Source organism: Oncorhynchus mykiss, chromosome 7 (genome assembly GCF_057628025.1).
Source record: "Oncorhynchus mykiss isolate SJ-2025 chromosome 7, ASM5762802v1, whole genome shotgun sequence".
Classification (NCBI taxonomy): Eukaryota; Metazoa; Chordata; class Actinopteri; order Salmoniformes; family Salmonidae; genus Oncorhynchus; species Oncorhynchus mykiss.
Window position 1 is genome coordinate 20,060,972 of NC_143028.1, and position 17,312 is coordinate 20,078,283.

Genomic DNA, 17,312 nt, shown 5'->3' on the forward strand with positions numbered 1-17,312 from the left:
TCACTTCACAGATATCTCTGTTTCTCTCTCTCTGTGTTTTCTATCGCTCTGTTTTCTCTCTCTCCCCTCTCTCGCTTCCTTTTTCATCTCTCCCTCTCGTGCACCGACAGCAGCATACACTTGTTTTCTCTTCACAAATCTCTCTTTCTCTCTCACACTCCTGTCTGCCTGACTGTCTCCCCCTCTCTCTCGCTCTCTTTCTGTGTGTTTCTTTCCCGCTCTGAGCCTCTTCACACGTACTACACTTTTCGTAGAAATACCGTCGGCTACACATATTGCTCAAATGTAAACGTGCGTACTTGCTACGTCTCGACCGTTACCTCCGGAGGAACTGAGCCACGTAAAACCATGGAAGCCCATCCCCACCTCCAAAAAAAACATGTCAAATGTAGATCATTTGTAACCTTGTGTGGTGATTTCAGAGATGGCACCAAAGGTCCCAGAGTGGTGGGAAGTACAGTAGGCTAATCTAACCAAATCCTGACCCTAGTTGTAGCGCATGACAAAATAATAAATTGGCTTTGATGGGACCAGATACGTTTTCTAATCAGGGCATATAGTATTTTTTTAAACACCTGAAAAAACTACTGGCCCTAGGGTGTAAGAAAACATTACAACCCTTTACACAGACAAAGATGCAACAACTGCGATTGGACAATAAACTAACAGGTTCGAGCTGTATGCAGGGTTACATAGTGTAGGCCTTTGTATTTGTAATTAAAAATATACTCAGACAGTATGTCATCACTATTGTGTTGATTGATTCATTCCAGTCATATCAAATGACGTTACGTTTCGCCTGGCACAGATTGGATCAGAGCGCATAGGCTTCTCTAGGCTAGTTTCAGCTGTGGTTGTTATCAGTAGGCTACAGTTGATCAGAGTGAAGCAGAATACTTAATTGTGCACGTTGACAAATCATGAGGCTTCTTATTTAATTGTTTGAGTGGCGGGTATGAGCTTCCATATATAACACCTTGTGGCAGTGAATTCAATTATGCCACTGTTTTCAGCCGCAATTACCACATGTAATGGTTTGCATGATACTGCTAAAAATTGAGCCTGGTTTGTTGCAATGCTGTAAGGTAGGCCTACTGTACTTTTATATTCGTACAGGGGGTTAATCGTTCATTTTTGATAGGTTAACGTTACTTGATGAAGACATGCGGCTATAGCAACTCTGCGCTTTTGTCGTGAAGCTCAAATGTAATGAGTGTAGCAGCCTACAGACGAGAAAATAAACCCTTTGTCTGCACATACAGTGCCGTCCAAAAGTATTTGCCCCCTCTCTGATTTTCTCTATTTTTGCATATTTTTGATACTGAATGTTATCAGATCTTCCAACAAAAACCCAATATGGACGACATGGGTCTCATTACACCTGGCAAAAACCACACTGCATTCAACAGTAAGAACCTTATACCAATGGTCAAACATGGTGGTGGAAGTGTGATAGTTTGGGGATGCTTTGCTGCCTCAGGACCTGGACAATTTGCCTAAATAGAATGGACCATGAATTCTGCTCTGTGTCAGAGAATTCTACAGGAGAATGTCAGGCCATCCATCTGCGAGCTGAAGCTGAATCTCAGCTGGGTCATGCAGTAAGACAATGATCCAACACACAAGTCTACATGAAAATGGCTCAAAAAGCAACACATTTGAAGTTTTGGAATGGCCTACTCAAAGTCGAAACATTATCCCAAATTAGATGTTGTGGCAGGACTTGAAACGAGCAGTTCATACTTGAGAGTTAAAGCAGTTTTGCATGGAAGAGTGGGCCAAGCATTCCTCCACAGCGACGTGAGAGACTGATCAACAACTACAGGAAGTGTTTGATTGGAGTCATTGCAGCGAAAGGTGGCACAACCAGTTATTGAGTGAATGGGGGCAATTACTTTTTCACACAGGGACATTGGGTGTTGTATAACTTTGCTTATGAAATAAGTATGTCATTGTTGTGTTATTTGTTCACTCAGGCTCCCTATATATAATATTAGAGTTTGTTTGAAGATATGATAACATTCAGTATAAAAAAAGGGTTGTGAAAATTAGAAAAGGGGCAGCTCTGTACACGCTGGTTAATTGTTGCATTATTCAAGAGTGTAATATGTTTTAGAAGAAAAGTTACTGTTATTGTTGAATAGTTTGTGCTTACCGGCTAGTGGCTACTGTGATATTTACGGTCAATTTAATTTGAGGTGCGGATCAAGAATGTTGCGTTGCCAGCCACAACAAAAGGTAAGGCAAGTGTGTAATTGATAAGTAGAATTCTCGTTCGCCACCCCGCTCCTCAGACTCTCCTTCATATCTCGTAGTGAGAATAGGGCCTCTCTCTCTGTCCCTCTCGCCATTCTGGAGGTGTTGTCTCTTCACACATTCCCACATGAAAGTCTTGTAAATGGAATTCACACCCGATGTGACCAGTCTGGCGATGCGAGAATGAAACTATATATTAGCTCTCTGAGTTTATACTCAGTTGTGTCCCAAATGGCACCATATTCCCTACAAAGTGCACTACTTTTGACCCCGGGCCCATAGGGCTCTGGTCAAAAATAGTGCACTATGTTGGGAACATGGTGTCATTTGGCATTGGGGACACCATAATGGCACACTGCTCTAGTTGAAGAGACTTCAGATAACCCAAGTACAACCAGTTGACAACTTCGAAGAGTGAAAAGACTCCATATTTCTGTTGATTTAGACGGACTTACTATACGTTGCATTACAGTGAATCTTCATTCTAGTGTCCATCCAACAACTACAACCACACAATAAGACTTTGTAAAGATTTGTAGGTGTATTTGTGATGCCCCAGCAGTGAAATGTACAGTACACTGTCTGGACCCCCCCACTGCCTTGACAAATGACACCCAACACATTTGTCATGACATAAACAAGACAAAAACAAGTCACCAAACCGAGTTACACTCTGTTTTTTGACAAGCAATTTCAGAGCACCAACCAGATGTTCATTGGAATCCCTTTGCTGAAGTAAAACCTATTTGCCAAGGCTGCTGGCACTGCCAATGTGGGTATTACAGTACCCGGAGCTGGCCTTAATGAACACTCACATGCCCAGACATGTGGAGCAGAGCGGAGAGTACTGCTGTGTCTCAAACGACGCCCTATTCCCTACGTAGTGCACGACATTTGAGTCTCTTCGTTGAGCTGGACCATATGGCTCCGTTCACCAAAAATAGCTTTTCGTGTGACTCCCATATAGCTTTTTTCAAAAGATAGATAGATAGATAGGCAGTGTAGCGCCCCTGGATTGAGAGTTATAGGTGCAGTTAAGGGTTAAGTGCCTTGCTTAAGGGTACAACGGCAGGAGATGGGATCTTTTACCACTTCAGGCAGTAGGTTGGTAGCCAGGTCATGGATTGCCTTTCCCAGGATACACAGAGAGGACAGGATGAAGACCACCCCCAGGATCACGCAGGCTCTGTAGAGAGAGAGAGAGAGAGAGAGGGGTGAGAGGGAGGAGGGCGTTAGGGGGGAAGCGAGAGAGAGGAAGGGAGCGGGGAGAGAGAGGGAGGGAGGTAGACAGAGGGGAAATGGAAGGAAAGAGAGTGAGAGAAAGTAGTGATTAATAATATTGTGCTTTGATAATCATTTGTGTGAGGGATCATATATTGTATTTTAAAAACATTCCCAAATCATCGGCCACCTTTCCATGACAAAGTAGGCCTACTGCAACTACCCATCATATAAGCGTAACGCCACTTAACACAATTGCAAATCGTCTCCATTATTTCCACAGCTTGTGGAAGAGAAAAGGCATCCGTTAAATATAACAACCATTTTGCTTTTCTCCGTGGCTGATTCAGAGAGTTGAACACAGTCTCCACGGATCAATTTGAGAAGAGATTTTCTTTAAAGACAGTTTTATCCAATTAGGTAAGCCTGGCTGGGAGAAGCCCCAAAAAATCGGTCAACTGTGTCATCTGGGGTGGTCAGGCATGGTCGGGTTAGCTGTCTGTCTGCTCTCTCTCTCTCCCCTACTTAATCTACCAGTCTAGCGCAGACTTAGTTGCAATACACACACCATACATATTATCACAAAGAACCCATGAAAAGGGCAAAAACAAGACAAAGTGTCAAAAGTAGACAGTGTATTTTAGATATAACATACATGATGTTCAGACAAAAACATAATGGATGGAAACATGTGTGTGGGTCTGTGTGCGTGTGTGTGTGTTGATGCTCACAGCTGGCTCTCGCTCAGCAGCACCCAGCCCCCTGGGTCAAAACCGGAAGGTAGCTAGGCAACACAAAGTAGAGCGAGAGGAGAGAAGCCATGTAGGAATGATTTCAGTGGTGCAGCGGGGGAGACCGAGAGAGACCCAGAGCTCTGTTTGTGAGAGACCTCCTGGGGCTGTGTAAAGCTCATCAACAGAGACTCTCCCTCACAACGGACTTGATCTTCATTGGGCTATAATCCCGCTGCTTAGAAAAGTCCCTTTTTTGGGGGGGGACTCATCGACTCAAGGCAATTGGCATCAAGCACATTTGCAAGTTTGATTTTCCTCAAACAGCGCAAGACAGTCAATTTAGTTTTGACATCAAAGTCGCAAGATGCAAGGTCTTGATCGGACTTGGCAGAACTGTGGTTGACCAGGCTTCTCTCCTGCTCCATGTGTCATGTCAGCTGACGAATACAACAATATTCCCCCAATTACGGTGGAAGAAAAACTTGCTGTAAAATTCATGCTGCTCGTTCATTCGTCTACAGACCTGGTAATTTAATTGTCCGGTGGCCTAGTGCCTTACAAGGCCTCTCCCCTGAGGGATCACACATACACACACACACACAAACACACACACATTCACCCCCGACAACACACACCTAGGAGAGGCCAATTACTAGCTGCTGGGTAACACAAACCTTCCAATTAGGATTCTGGACCAAAGAGGTGTTCACCGGTACAACTGAAGGCTCATATTAGCCTGGTTAAACCAGATTGAATGCTGCCCTCACAATGGTATAAGCAGCATTCAAGCTCGTTTATCCAGGCTAATATGAGCCTATAGGCTTCTACATTAAACCAGAGGCTGTCAACCTGCTGCTGTAATGCCGGTTAGCCTGGTTAAACCAGAATGAATGCTAAACTCACCACTGTTTCATCATTAAAGCAGCATTCAATCTGGTTTTACCAGGCTATAGGCTTATACACCAGAGTCTCCATGGCGATCTGCATTCACAAAAGCATCCCCTGAGACTGCAGCGGATGGTGCCTGGCAATTTCACACATGAAAATGCGAGTAAGGGGGATGAGAGACAATGCTGGGGTTCTAATACTGCACACTACAGTCCCAAAGAATGAAATGCATTGTAATGACTGCAGCGATTATGCTTAAGAGAGCTTAGAGTGTGCTGAAGAGACAACATAGTGCTAGAATACAGTATCATTTCTAGGCTTTATATAGTTTTGCTGGTCATCAAAAACAACAAATATGATAAATATGGATGTGATACATCTACTCACATGTACTCCCTGTGTGCAGAGTGAACGGCGGCGGCGTTACTATAGCGCCACACCACGATGATGGAGGACAGCACGTCCAGGGCGGCATCAAACTGCAGAGGGTAAACAACAACAACATCAACGACAACGCTGACCAGCTATTCAACAGAAACCCATGAGGGATGGGGGGGGTTCACTTAAATGATTGTACCCTTCAGTTATCCTCATCCCAATAACTCAAAGTCAATGCCAATCTAGCCTAAATTACAAGCTTAGACTCCGAAGGTTAGCAGGAACTTGATATGGTCAGGCCCTTGTGGAACCGATGTGTGTTTTTGAGATCGACTACATTGCAGTTGGTCTGCGCAGAATCATTTGTCTACGAATCACCTTACATCCCAAATAACTAGCTAGAGCTACTACTCTTCACGTGATCAAGATCAGTGATCCTGGGGGCCTCCCGGGTGGCGCAGTGCCACCAGAGACTCTGGGCTCTGTCGTAACCGGCCGCGACAGGGAGGTCCGTGGGACGATGCACAATTGGCCTAGCGTCGTCCGGGTTAGGGAGGGTTTGGCCGGTAGGGATATCCTTGTCTCATCACGCACCAGCGACTCCTGTGGCGGGCCGGGCGCAGTGTGCGCTAACCAAGGTTGCCAGGTGCACAGTGTTTCCTCCGACACATTGGTGCGGCTGGCTTCCGGGTTGGATGCGCGCTGTGTTAAGAAGCAGTGCGGCTTGGCTGGGTTGTGTATCGGAGTACGCATGACTTTCAACCTTCATCTCTCCCGAGCCCATACCGGAGCGATGAGACAAGATAGTAGCTACTAAAAACAATTGGATACCACAAAATTGGGGAGAAAAAGGGGAGAGAAAAATTTAACAAAAAAAACACAAAAAAAGATCAGTGATCCTGTGCCTTGCCTTGCTCAAACTGACCCCTCAAACACACTGATTGTAACGTGTTAGTAATGACATCTGCCCATTAGCACTCAGTAGTAGATTCATTAAAATACATTTTAAAAGTACCTACAGCGAATCCGAAAGCCGAGGCACTGTGTCTCATGAAGGAAACCGCTGGGGGGGGGGGGAAACAAGAGAAACACAAGTTTTACTATACATGAAGAACATTCATTCATGAAATGCATTTCTATCAGTGGTACTGTTGTGAATGACTTGAGAATAACCGTTGCTTACCAAACACTGGCAGCCGGTTAGCTAGAAACCAGCCTACCGGTAGTCCCTGGAGTCAAATAGCATTTATTTTCTTTTAACTACTTTAGCTGCGCTTGATTGAACTTGCCTGGGACTGGGACCTTGGGGCCAATAGAACAGTCCCAACAGTGCAAACCCCGCCCACCCGGCAGTCCAAAATAACAGACAGGCTCAATTAAATGCTCCACGTATTTAAACCCAGGCCGTACATAGCGCAACTACAACACTGTTCTACTCAGCAGGTGTAGTAGTAAGATATAACGTAGTGTTATCACTCAACATCCACACCATTGTCAGGTTCACAGCGTTAAAATCCCTAGTTTGCCCTCAAAAGCAATGGGACCGCTGCTTCTAATTGCCGAGCAGTGAGCAGGACTGAGTACCCCACCAATGTGTACATACAGCTGTTTGTAACGCAGATTGTTCCTGAGGCTACATTACAACCCCCCCCCCCCACCCACCCACCCACCCACCCACCCCACCCCAGAGTTGAACTCCAGAGTGATTACCATATTCAGGAAATGAGAAATCATGGAATTCAAAACACATCCAACCCCAACCCAGAGAGATTACCCAGCACTGAAGACTACGCAATGTTCATACTAACGCAGCCCAGGCTAATGACTACTGGCTTTGGGTTCCAAAATAATGGCATCCTATTCCCTATTTAATGCACTACTTTTGACCAGGGCCCATAGGACGCAATATAGGGAATAATATAGGGAATTGGCTGTCATCCGGGTTGTAGCCTGCCTAGGCTTCCTATTCAGGCTGTTTTGAGTAAAAGAGACCCGATCCAACAATCCTAGATCATCAACTCCTAATCTTCCAATCTCGCACGTCAAACACGTCTCCAAACTCAACCATCAAGTTTGCCGACGGGGGGAAAAAAGCGATAGGCCTGATTACCAACACCGACGAGACAGCCTAGAGGGAGGAGGTGACGGACCTGACGGAGGGGTGCCAGGGAAATAAATCTGTCCCTCAACGTCAACAAAACCAAGGAGCTGATCGTGGACTTCAGGAGACAGCAGAGGGAGCACGCCCCCATCCACATCGTCAGGGACGCAGTGGAGAGGGTGGGAAAAACGTCAAGTTCCTCGGCGTGCACATCACGACAACCTGAAATGGTCCATCCATACAGACAGTGTGGGGGAGAAGGCGCAACAGCGCCTCTTCAACCTCAGGAGGCTGAAGAAAAATGTGCTTAGCCCCTAAGGACCTCACATACGTCTACAGATGCACCATTGGGAGCATCCTGTACTCTACCCTGCACCTTAGAGACCGCGGCCCTATGTACATAGTCATTGAGCAGTGGTCACTTTAATCATGTTTACATATTGTATTACCCACTTCATGTGTATGCGCTGTATTCACGCGGACATGGCTTGCTATAAACATTTTAAAAAGGCATTCCGTTACTGTTTGATTAAAGGTTAGAATGGGCTAAACGAGTGACCTAAGCGACTAATGAGCATGGTATGATCGTCGGTGCCAGTCGCGCCGGATCCTGTATCTCAGAAACAGCCGCCCTCCTGGGCTTTTTCACACATGACAGTGTCTAGGGTTTCACGAGAACGGTGCGGCAAACAAAAAACATCCAGTCAGTGCCAGTCCTGTCAGCTCGTTGATGAGAGAGGTCGAAGTAGAAAGGCAAGAATTGTGCAATCTAACAGGCAGGCCACAAATAATGGCGCAGTCGGTACAACAGTGGTGTGCAGAATGGCATCTCGGAATGTACAAATCGTCGATCCTTGTCACAGACGGGTTAATTGCAGCAGGCGACCACACCGGGTTCCACTCCTATCAGCTAAAAACAAGAAGAAGCCACTCCAGTGGGCATGCGATCACCAACACTGGACAATTAAGGAGTGGAAAAACATTGCCTGGTCCGACGAGTCCCAGTTCCTATTGCGTCATGCTGATGGCAGAGTCAGGATTTGGCGTAAGCAGCATGAATCCATGGCTCATCCTAGCTGGTGTCAACGGTAAAGGCTAATGGTGGTGGTGTACTGGTGTGGGGAATGTTTTCCTGGGACACGTTAGTTCCCTCGATACCAATTGAGCAACAATTGAACGCCACAGCGTATCTGCTGTTCGCAGCATGCATGTACTGTACCACTGTCCAATCTGCAGCATGCCATCGTGTCAGCACGGACCAACATCCCTGTGGAACCTTTCCGACATCTTGTAGAATCCAACCTCCCAAAAATTCAGGCTGTTCTGGAGGCAAAGGGGGGGTCCAACCCTGTACTCATAAGCTTCAGAAATTGAGAAATTATTTTTTTCACTGGCCTACACACAATACCGCATAATTTCAAAGTGGAATTATGTTTTTACAAATGTTTACAAATGAATAAGAACTGAAAGCTGAAATATCTTGGGACAATAAGTACTCAAGCCCTTTTATATGACAAGCCTAGATAAGTTCAGGGGTAAACATTTGCTTAACAAGTCACATAATAAGTTGCATGGACTCATTCTGTGTGCAATGATAGTGTTTATCATGATTTTTGAATGACTACCTCACCTCTGTACCCCACACATACAATTATCTGTAATGGTCCCTCAGTCGAGCAGTGAATTTTAAACACAGATTGAACCACAAAGACCAGGAAGGTATTCCAATGCCTCACAAAGTTGTTTTTAACATTTTTCAATAGGTAGGCCTAAAAGTTTTTAGGCAAAATAACCCAATCAAAACAGAAAGCTCCTTGAAAGTGGGAATATGACAGGCCTATTGGTCCTAAATAAATACACTTAAAGAGATCAGATTTTTTGTTTATAGATACTTTGTCTCAATGACACACTTAGTTAGCTTCCCACCTCGTTCCTTTCTGTTAGCATGTGCATGTTGTAAATACACCATCATGCTTTCATAAAATGTGTCTTTTCAGATTCCACAGTGATTCTTTAGTCGTGGTCACTACATCACATCTTCATAATTCACCTTGATTTTGCACCTGTGTGTTTTATCAGTTTCTTTGTGGAAATATTTAGCTAACTCCGTGACGGTAGCTGAAGCAAGGGGCTAAAGCGGCACACAAGTAGACTCCAAATGCATGCTGGGTCAGGCATGCCCTGAGCCCGTGAAGTGAGCACTACTGGAGCGAAATGGGCGCAGCCGAGAAGGCTCTCTCTCTCTCTCTCTCTCTCTCTCTCTCTCTCTCTCTCTCTCTCTCTCTCTCTCTCTCTCTGACATTGCTTGTTCTGATATTTCTTCATTTAAATGTTTGGCATTGTGTGTATTGTTCTGTATTGTTAGGTATTACTGCACTGTGGAGCTAGAAACACTCTGCACCTGCGATAACATCTGCATATTTTAAATATGCGTACGCGACCAATGAAATGTTATTTTATTTGATCTCAGGGTGGACACTCTAACCACAAGGCCACTGAGTGGCCAACTGCAACGTGCAGTGAATATATTCAGTAACCTGTGTTCAGTAGTGAATATATTCAGTAACCTGTGTTCAGTAGTGAATATATTCAGTAGCCTATGTTCAGTAGTGAATATATTCAGTAGCCTATGTTCAGTAGTGAATATATTCAGTAACCTGTGTGAAGTAGTGAATATATTCAGTAGCCTATATTCAGTAGTGAATGTATTCAGTAGCCTATGTTCAGTAGTGAATGTATTCAGTAGCCTATGTTCAGTAGTGAATGTATTCAGTAGCCTATGTTCAGTAGTGAATGTATTTAGTAGCCTATGTTCAGTAGTGAATGTATTCAGTAGCCTATGTTCAGTAGTGAAATTATTCAGTAGCCTATGTTCAGTAGTGAATGTATTCAGTAGCCTATGTTCAGTAGTGAATGTATTCAGTAGCCTATGTTCAGTAGTGAATGTATTCAGTAGCCTATATCCCTTGTAGCCCCGGTCTCCCCTAATCTGCATAGGATGCGCTCATACAGTAAATGCTCTGCTACTCACAAAAATGTTTTAGAGATGTCAAGTTAAGATAATGCATGCATTTCATCAAATGCTCGCAGTCAAAGAACCAATAATACTGCCAGCCTCTTGCTGTTTTCCTGTGTTTGGTCCAAACTGCGTTCTCACCTGCAGCGAAATGCACCAATGGAAACAGACCGAGGCCACACGTTTTGAGCGAAAGATGTGCGTTGTTTGGTGCTCTCCCAAGTACAGATAGTGTTCACACCAGTCCAAACGAACTGAACTAAGGGGGTAAACGCAACAGAGTTCGGAAAAACTGCTCCAAACCAATTTGGTGTGAAAGCCCCCTGGGTGTACTCTGATTTGGCCTTTCCACTGCAGTACTATGTTATTTAAGAGACCAATAATGAAAAGGCTTTTATTATTCTGGGTCATGTTCATTATGCACCAAACAGAAGAAAATAGACTGAAACGGAGAGGGACTACCTGGACTTGTCCAATAAAAAACTATCATTTTAGTTTTTTCATTTAAAAATGATTTTTGCTTGCGTGCCCTAATGAACAAGACCCAGGTGTTCTCTTTCTGCAGTCCTCCTGGGGTGTAAAGCCCCCACCCATTTATCCTTCTAAACACAGTGACACACAGTGGGTGACAGACAGATTGTTCTGGGTCATCCCAGTCCATATGTCACATGTCAAACCTCCCCACCCTCCACTCATCATCACGGTGACAGAGGCTGGCACATCATTCTGACAGAACACCAGCCACACCGAGAACAGAAGGACTACACCCGAAATGACACCTTTTCCCCTATATAGTGCACTACTTCTGAACAGGGCCCATAAGTCACTATATAAGTAATAGGGTGCCATTTCAGACACAGCTAGGGTCTCCGTGTGACAGGACAGATCTGGTTCGTGACCAGTCGTTTACAATGAAGGCAGGGGGATCAATTCTCCTCACTTTGTCAAGCCAGATCAAGTGTCTCAGAGAAAGGTTTTGAGAGGAGGGCTTAAACCAACGCAGCACAGTAAAGGCATCCATCTTAGGGTTGTCACATTACCCTTAGGCATCACGGTGTAACCGGTGTCACACTGCTTGAGTAACAGTACCACTTCCTTCCTCAAGAGCCCACACTGATGTTCAGTGTTTGATCCTCTGGGTGTTTCTCAATATGCATAGGACCGTGCTCCACACTCTCACGCTTCCGAGTTCCTTCTCCAAGGGCATTCTCTTGAGTACAATCTTGTGAGGACGAGAGTTTGGAGAATGCATGAAAATGTACATAAAGAAAATGCAACGCTCATAATTATCAGCTACATGTGATTTGTATTAATCTAGCTGGCCAACTAGTTGTACATGTTAAAAAAACGACCTAAAACAAATGTTGTATTGAAAGGTAAATGGCCAGCGTTAGCTACAAATTCTGTGTCGGTCGCTAGCTAGCTACACATTTTTCGTCAGCCTAGGTACAGAGGTTATTCTATGCAGTTAAACAGACCAAAGTTAACATCTTATGGTTAATCAGGCGTCACATGCGATGTGAGCGGGCAACTTTTCATTCCAATTTCCGAGCTCTCTCACTTCAACTCAAAACCAGCCGCCATTGACTTCAGGACATTTTGCGTAGTTTTTTTTTTATGTGGTTGCATCATACTACGTCAACAATACTGGGAATATTTCAGTTGAAGCGATGCATACTTCGAAATATGTACAAATGAAGTACACATCTGAGAATTGCCCTCCGTGTTCCATTTCAAATACTTTCATTACGACTCATACTCCGGCCGTTCCGTGGTCCAGTTTGCTTGCTCGGAGCATATCAAGAAACACCCCTTGTTTCACAAACACACGTAACTTCCTTATTGACACACCATAACCAGCTGCACCACCGGAAAGCTAGCAATTCAATGGCTCAGGCAGCGGTATATGAGGTTGAGGAGTTAGTTTAACCAATTCATCTTGTTTTCGATGAGGGAAAAAAATGTAAGAGGACTCCATTTCACGCCAAACCCACTGGCAGTTAAACCCAAACCCACTGCTAGGTAAAGCCCTGCCTTATCTCAGCTCGCTGGTCACCATAGCAGCACCCACCCATAGCACGTGCTCCAGCAGGTATATCTCTCTGGTCTTCCCCAAAGCCAATTCTTCCTTTGGCCGCCTTACCTTCCAGTTCTCTGCTGCCAATGACTGGAATGAACTGCAAAAATCACTATAGCTGGAGACTCATATCTCCCTAATCTTGTTCTCATATCTCCCTCATCACCTGTACATAGCCCATCTGTAAATAACCCATTAAACTACCTCATCCCCATACTGTATTTATTTATTTATCTTGCTCCTTTGCACCCCAGTATCTCTACTGCACATTCATCTTCTGCACATCTATCATTCCAGTGTTTAATTGCTATATTGTAATTACTTCGCCACCATGACCTATTTATTGCCTTACCTCCCTTATCCTACCTCATTTGCACACACTGTATATATACTTTTTCTACTGTATTATTGACTGTATGTTTGTTTTTTCCATGTGTAACTCTGTGTTGTTGTATGTGTCAAACTGCTTTGCTTTATCTTGGCCAGGTCCCACTTGTAAATGAGAACTTGTTCTCAACTAACCTACCTGGTTAAATAAAGGTTACATTAATTAATTAATTATTGAGGAAAACAGTCCTATTGTTGGAAACAAACAGCCTTATAATATCACATTTGTTTACTTTCCAAGCTATAGCACACAACTTGTGACATCAACACTAATCTCTCTCTGTCTGACTCTCTTCCTCAATCTCTCTCTGCCTCTATCTACTCCGTTCACCCAGAGTGACAGAGACAGCAGGGCAGATGGGAGATGTGTCACTCTCTCTGTCTCTCCGGAGACCTAAGTCAGTCCCTTTCCACAACATAGACGACAGATGTCATTGGTTCCCCACAGCCACTCCAGATGACTTCATTTCTGTGTCAATTCTCTCAGTCAGATCCTCTGTCTGCACTGACACTGACAATTACAATGATCAAATCCTTTGTAGCATATTCTTGGGTTCGGGATCACAGATCTGACAAAAATATGATATGCAAGTGTTATGATATACCCATGTGACATGGGTTTATTATGTCAAATAATAAAATGTCCAAGAGAACGCCATCTCACAGACACAGGAAATATGTCCGGAGTGGAGAGATTTTTAAAAACAGCTCTGCCTAGGTATGGAAAGGAACCTTTGATGTTCAAAGATCCTATATGGGACAGTGGATAGTGTCAGAAGATACGCTGAACAGAGAAGCTACCCAGACAGAATGTTGTTGCTCAATGTTGTAGCAGTGCGTGGGTAAAATCACTGGGGAAGCCAAGCATGAAGAAAGCAATATTACAACCTATGTGTTGTGATCAATGCCTTGTTTGCTCTATAACCTGTTAGTTCATATGCCTTGCCACTGTGATATATACTGTAGGCCTAAGGCAGAGACAATAAGAAAACAGACTGGCAGAATAAATTCAAGCACAACTTGGTTTCATCACAAAACCAGAGAGCAACATCTGTCCACAAAGCATATTGCATGTAACAAACAGTTTCATGACCTACAGCAAGGTCAATCAAGTTAATGTTTCCTGAATTTTCAGACTACTAAACAACTATTGATTTAGAACCACGGAGAGTTGCCGCAAGTCGCTAAGAAAACAGTGGCTGCCTCCACTATTCCAGCAGCATTTCAACATCAACATCCTTAAATAACCTATGCTTAGTCTAATACGGTGACAATTAAAACGTACCAAAATAATTTGTCCAATCAAAGTAAGCTAACTATGATGTGGCTGTCCATGGTACTGTGTGTGTGTGTGTGTGTGTGTGTGTGTGTGTGTGTGTGTGTGTGTGTGTGTGTGTGTGTGTGTGTGTGTGTGTGTAAGTAGAATAAACATGTTGACTCACCCTACTTGTAGAGAAAAAACAATGCCATCCTCCTCTTTTTCATGTTGCCGAAATGCTACACACTTTTAGTTTTCCTTTCATGGGCAACGATGAGCCAGCTAGTTAACATTAGCCTACTACATTTAGCTACAGATTGAACTTCCATCCTCTCAGGCCAGGGGCACAATGTATGAATTAATGGTTGGATCAGAATCATCATTATAATCATTGTCCAGTATGGAGAATTAAGTAAACCACAAGTCCAAATCCCTATCTCCATCCATGGCTAATTTAGGAAAGGGACAATTTTAGCTAGCTGGCTAGCTAGCCACCGGAGAACAACACAATAAGATGCAACAATTCAATTTTTTTCTGTCAATGAAGTTTGGTTTTATTCTGATGTGATTGGTGTGAAGCCAAATCCAAACTGGCTTCCCTTGACACGTATTTTTTGTTTGCGCCAGGAGGACATTCACAGTTGAGCTCACTCACTTTAGCTCAACGCTGACTGACAATGATTTTATTAAAAAAATTATCAAGGGAGGCCAAATGGTGGCTGGCTTTCCTTGGATTCAATGCTACGGGCGGCAACAATGTCACACTCGTTTGGACCAGACAGCATCAGATAGATGCCTACACATTAGAGAGACAGAGGGGCACTGTTTTGCTCGCTTGGATGCTTTCTCCGGGGAGATACATTCAGCCTCTCAATTGAAGGAAATTTATGAAAAACAGAGACAAAATATTAATTATTTATGTTTTTTTTTTTTAATTGGTACATTTTTGAGGGAAGCCTGGCTTCGCTTGCCATCAATGAATACACGCCACTGTTGTGTTGGGGCCAATGCCATTGCGTTTACCCCAATAGCATTAAGCTTAACCTATGTACAGCAGTGTCAGTGTGCCAGCTCTATCAGTGGTGGAGCAATTGAGAGCAGGTTAATCAGTTGAAATGCAGTTTACTACACTCTTTACTATCAGAGGGTAATATAATCGCAGATCTGTTTTCCCCGTAATATTCCATAGTATACTATAATATTACAATTTTATTTGTATATTTGTTTACTGGTGTGGTTTAATGCTTGCTTGGTCAGCATGATTCTAAAACTGCGCTGGTGAACTATGTGAAATTGTATTGTGATTTACAGAAATACAGCACATTATACGTGGTTTAATAATGAGTGCGTGTGTTTCTGCGTGTGTTCCCCCCCCCCCCCCCCCCCCCCCAGCCTATCCATCCAAGGGCAGGTAGGTGAAGTGGACATGGCAGAAGACAATCATCACTCAGTCAACTCCATGCCCCCACACCCGCTACTCTGAGCCTCCCTCCCAATCTCCTTTCATCCCTTCCTCCCTCTGCCTGCTCCTGCTGTTCATGTGAGAACAGAGAAGGGAGAGCACCTCTCCCTCTCCCGCTCTCTCTCTCTCTCTCTCTCTCTCTCTATCTCTCTCTCTCTGTTTCTCCACATGCACCTCCTGCTGCTCTTATTTTTAGACTGCAGACTCTTTGGGGGCTTGCGCTCCAGCTCATAGAGACGCACAGTTCTGAATGCATGAATATGTGTTGCATCTCTCCCCCTCTCTTGTTTAGATTGTTCCTTTTTGGTTTGTTTTTTTCCACGCATGTGGCCTTGAAGTTCTTATGTAGCATCTCAATTGCATCTTAATTGTGTGTGTGTGTGTGTGTGTGTGTGTGTGTGTGTGTGTGTGTGTGTGTGTGTGTGTGTGTGTGTGTGTGTGTGTTGGTGGTTGTCTCTGTGGGTGTGGGTGTGTGTGTGTGTGTGTGTGTGTGTGTGTGTGTGTGTGTGTGTGTCGGTGGTTGTCTCTGTGGGTGTGTGTGTGTGTGTGTCGGTGGTTGTCTCTGTGGGTGTGGGTGTGTGTGTGTGTGTGTGTGTGTGTGTGTGTGTGTCGGTGGTTGTCTCTGTGGGTGTGGGTGTGTGTGTGTGTGTGTGTGTGTGTCGGTGGTTGTCTCTGTGGGTGTGGGTGTGTGTGTGTGTGTGTGTGTGTGTCGGTGGTTGTCTCTGTGGGTGTGGGTGTGTGTGTGTGTGTGTGTGTGTGTGTGTCGGTGGTTGTCTCTGTGGGTGTGCTTGTGCGTGCATGCATGCATAACTGCATGTGCGTGCGTCTGTGCATATCTCTGTGTGTGGCTTTCTCCGTCTCTCTCCAGGGTGCACAGAGCGATGTGATCTGTACTCAGGGTCTGCCTCGGGGCTGTGTGCCCTGGCATCCATCGCTCAGCCACCACCTAGACCGGTAGGGCACTCCCACTCAAAACACAGCGAACAGACACCATGGTGACATGTGGCTGGTATTTCACTAAGCCCTGTGTTGGGTAATGTGATGTGTCAAGTGTGTTGTGAAAATGACATTCAGGTCACCCAAAAAAGCAGTCAAGGGGGGGGGGGGGGTATTTGTGAAGCAAACCAAGGAAAAGCTATTGAAATTCGAAAGGTAGTATTTAGTGAAATCCAACAAGCGCAACACATTTTCAAAAAGTGCACACACACAAACATGGCAACTGTGGAACCTGATTATGCCATGATATCCAAAGAATGAGGGGGCAGGAAGGAAGAGAGAAACAGCAGATTCACCTGGAACAGGAGTGGAGAAATCCACCTTGTCAACAACAGTCATCAGTCAGAGTTGAGAAAGTTGACACACACACACACACACACACACACACACACATACACATACATTAGGGAGGAGAGAGAGAGAGTGAAAGGGCCTCCATGCATCGACTGGCCTCAAATGGATGCGAATAAATCTGCCATTTAAGAGCCGACAACCTGCCACTGAGCGCTTGTTAATTGTATCCTGAGGAAGATGTGAA

At 44.5% G+C, this 17,312-nt stretch overlaps 1 protein-coding gene across 1 annotated transcript in view; it reads right to left on the bottom strand.

Moving 5' to 3' along the window:
* The window catches only part of LOC110527562 (transmembrane protein 163a), a 42,910-nt gene that overhangs the window by 15,243 nt on the left and 10,355 nt on the right, over positions 1-17,312 (bottom strand). Inside the window, exons 3-5 of the mRNA XM_021608930.3 lie at positions 6,497-6,540; positions 5,487-5,578; positions 3,346-3,442 (exon numbers count right to left, since the gene is read on the bottom strand). Coding sequence (XP_021464605.2) covers positions 3,346-3,442; positions 5,487-5,578; positions 6,497-6,540 — 233 coding nt within the window. The remainder of the gene's footprint in view (positions 1-3,345; positions 3,443-5,486; positions 5,579-6,496; positions 6,541-17,312) is intronic.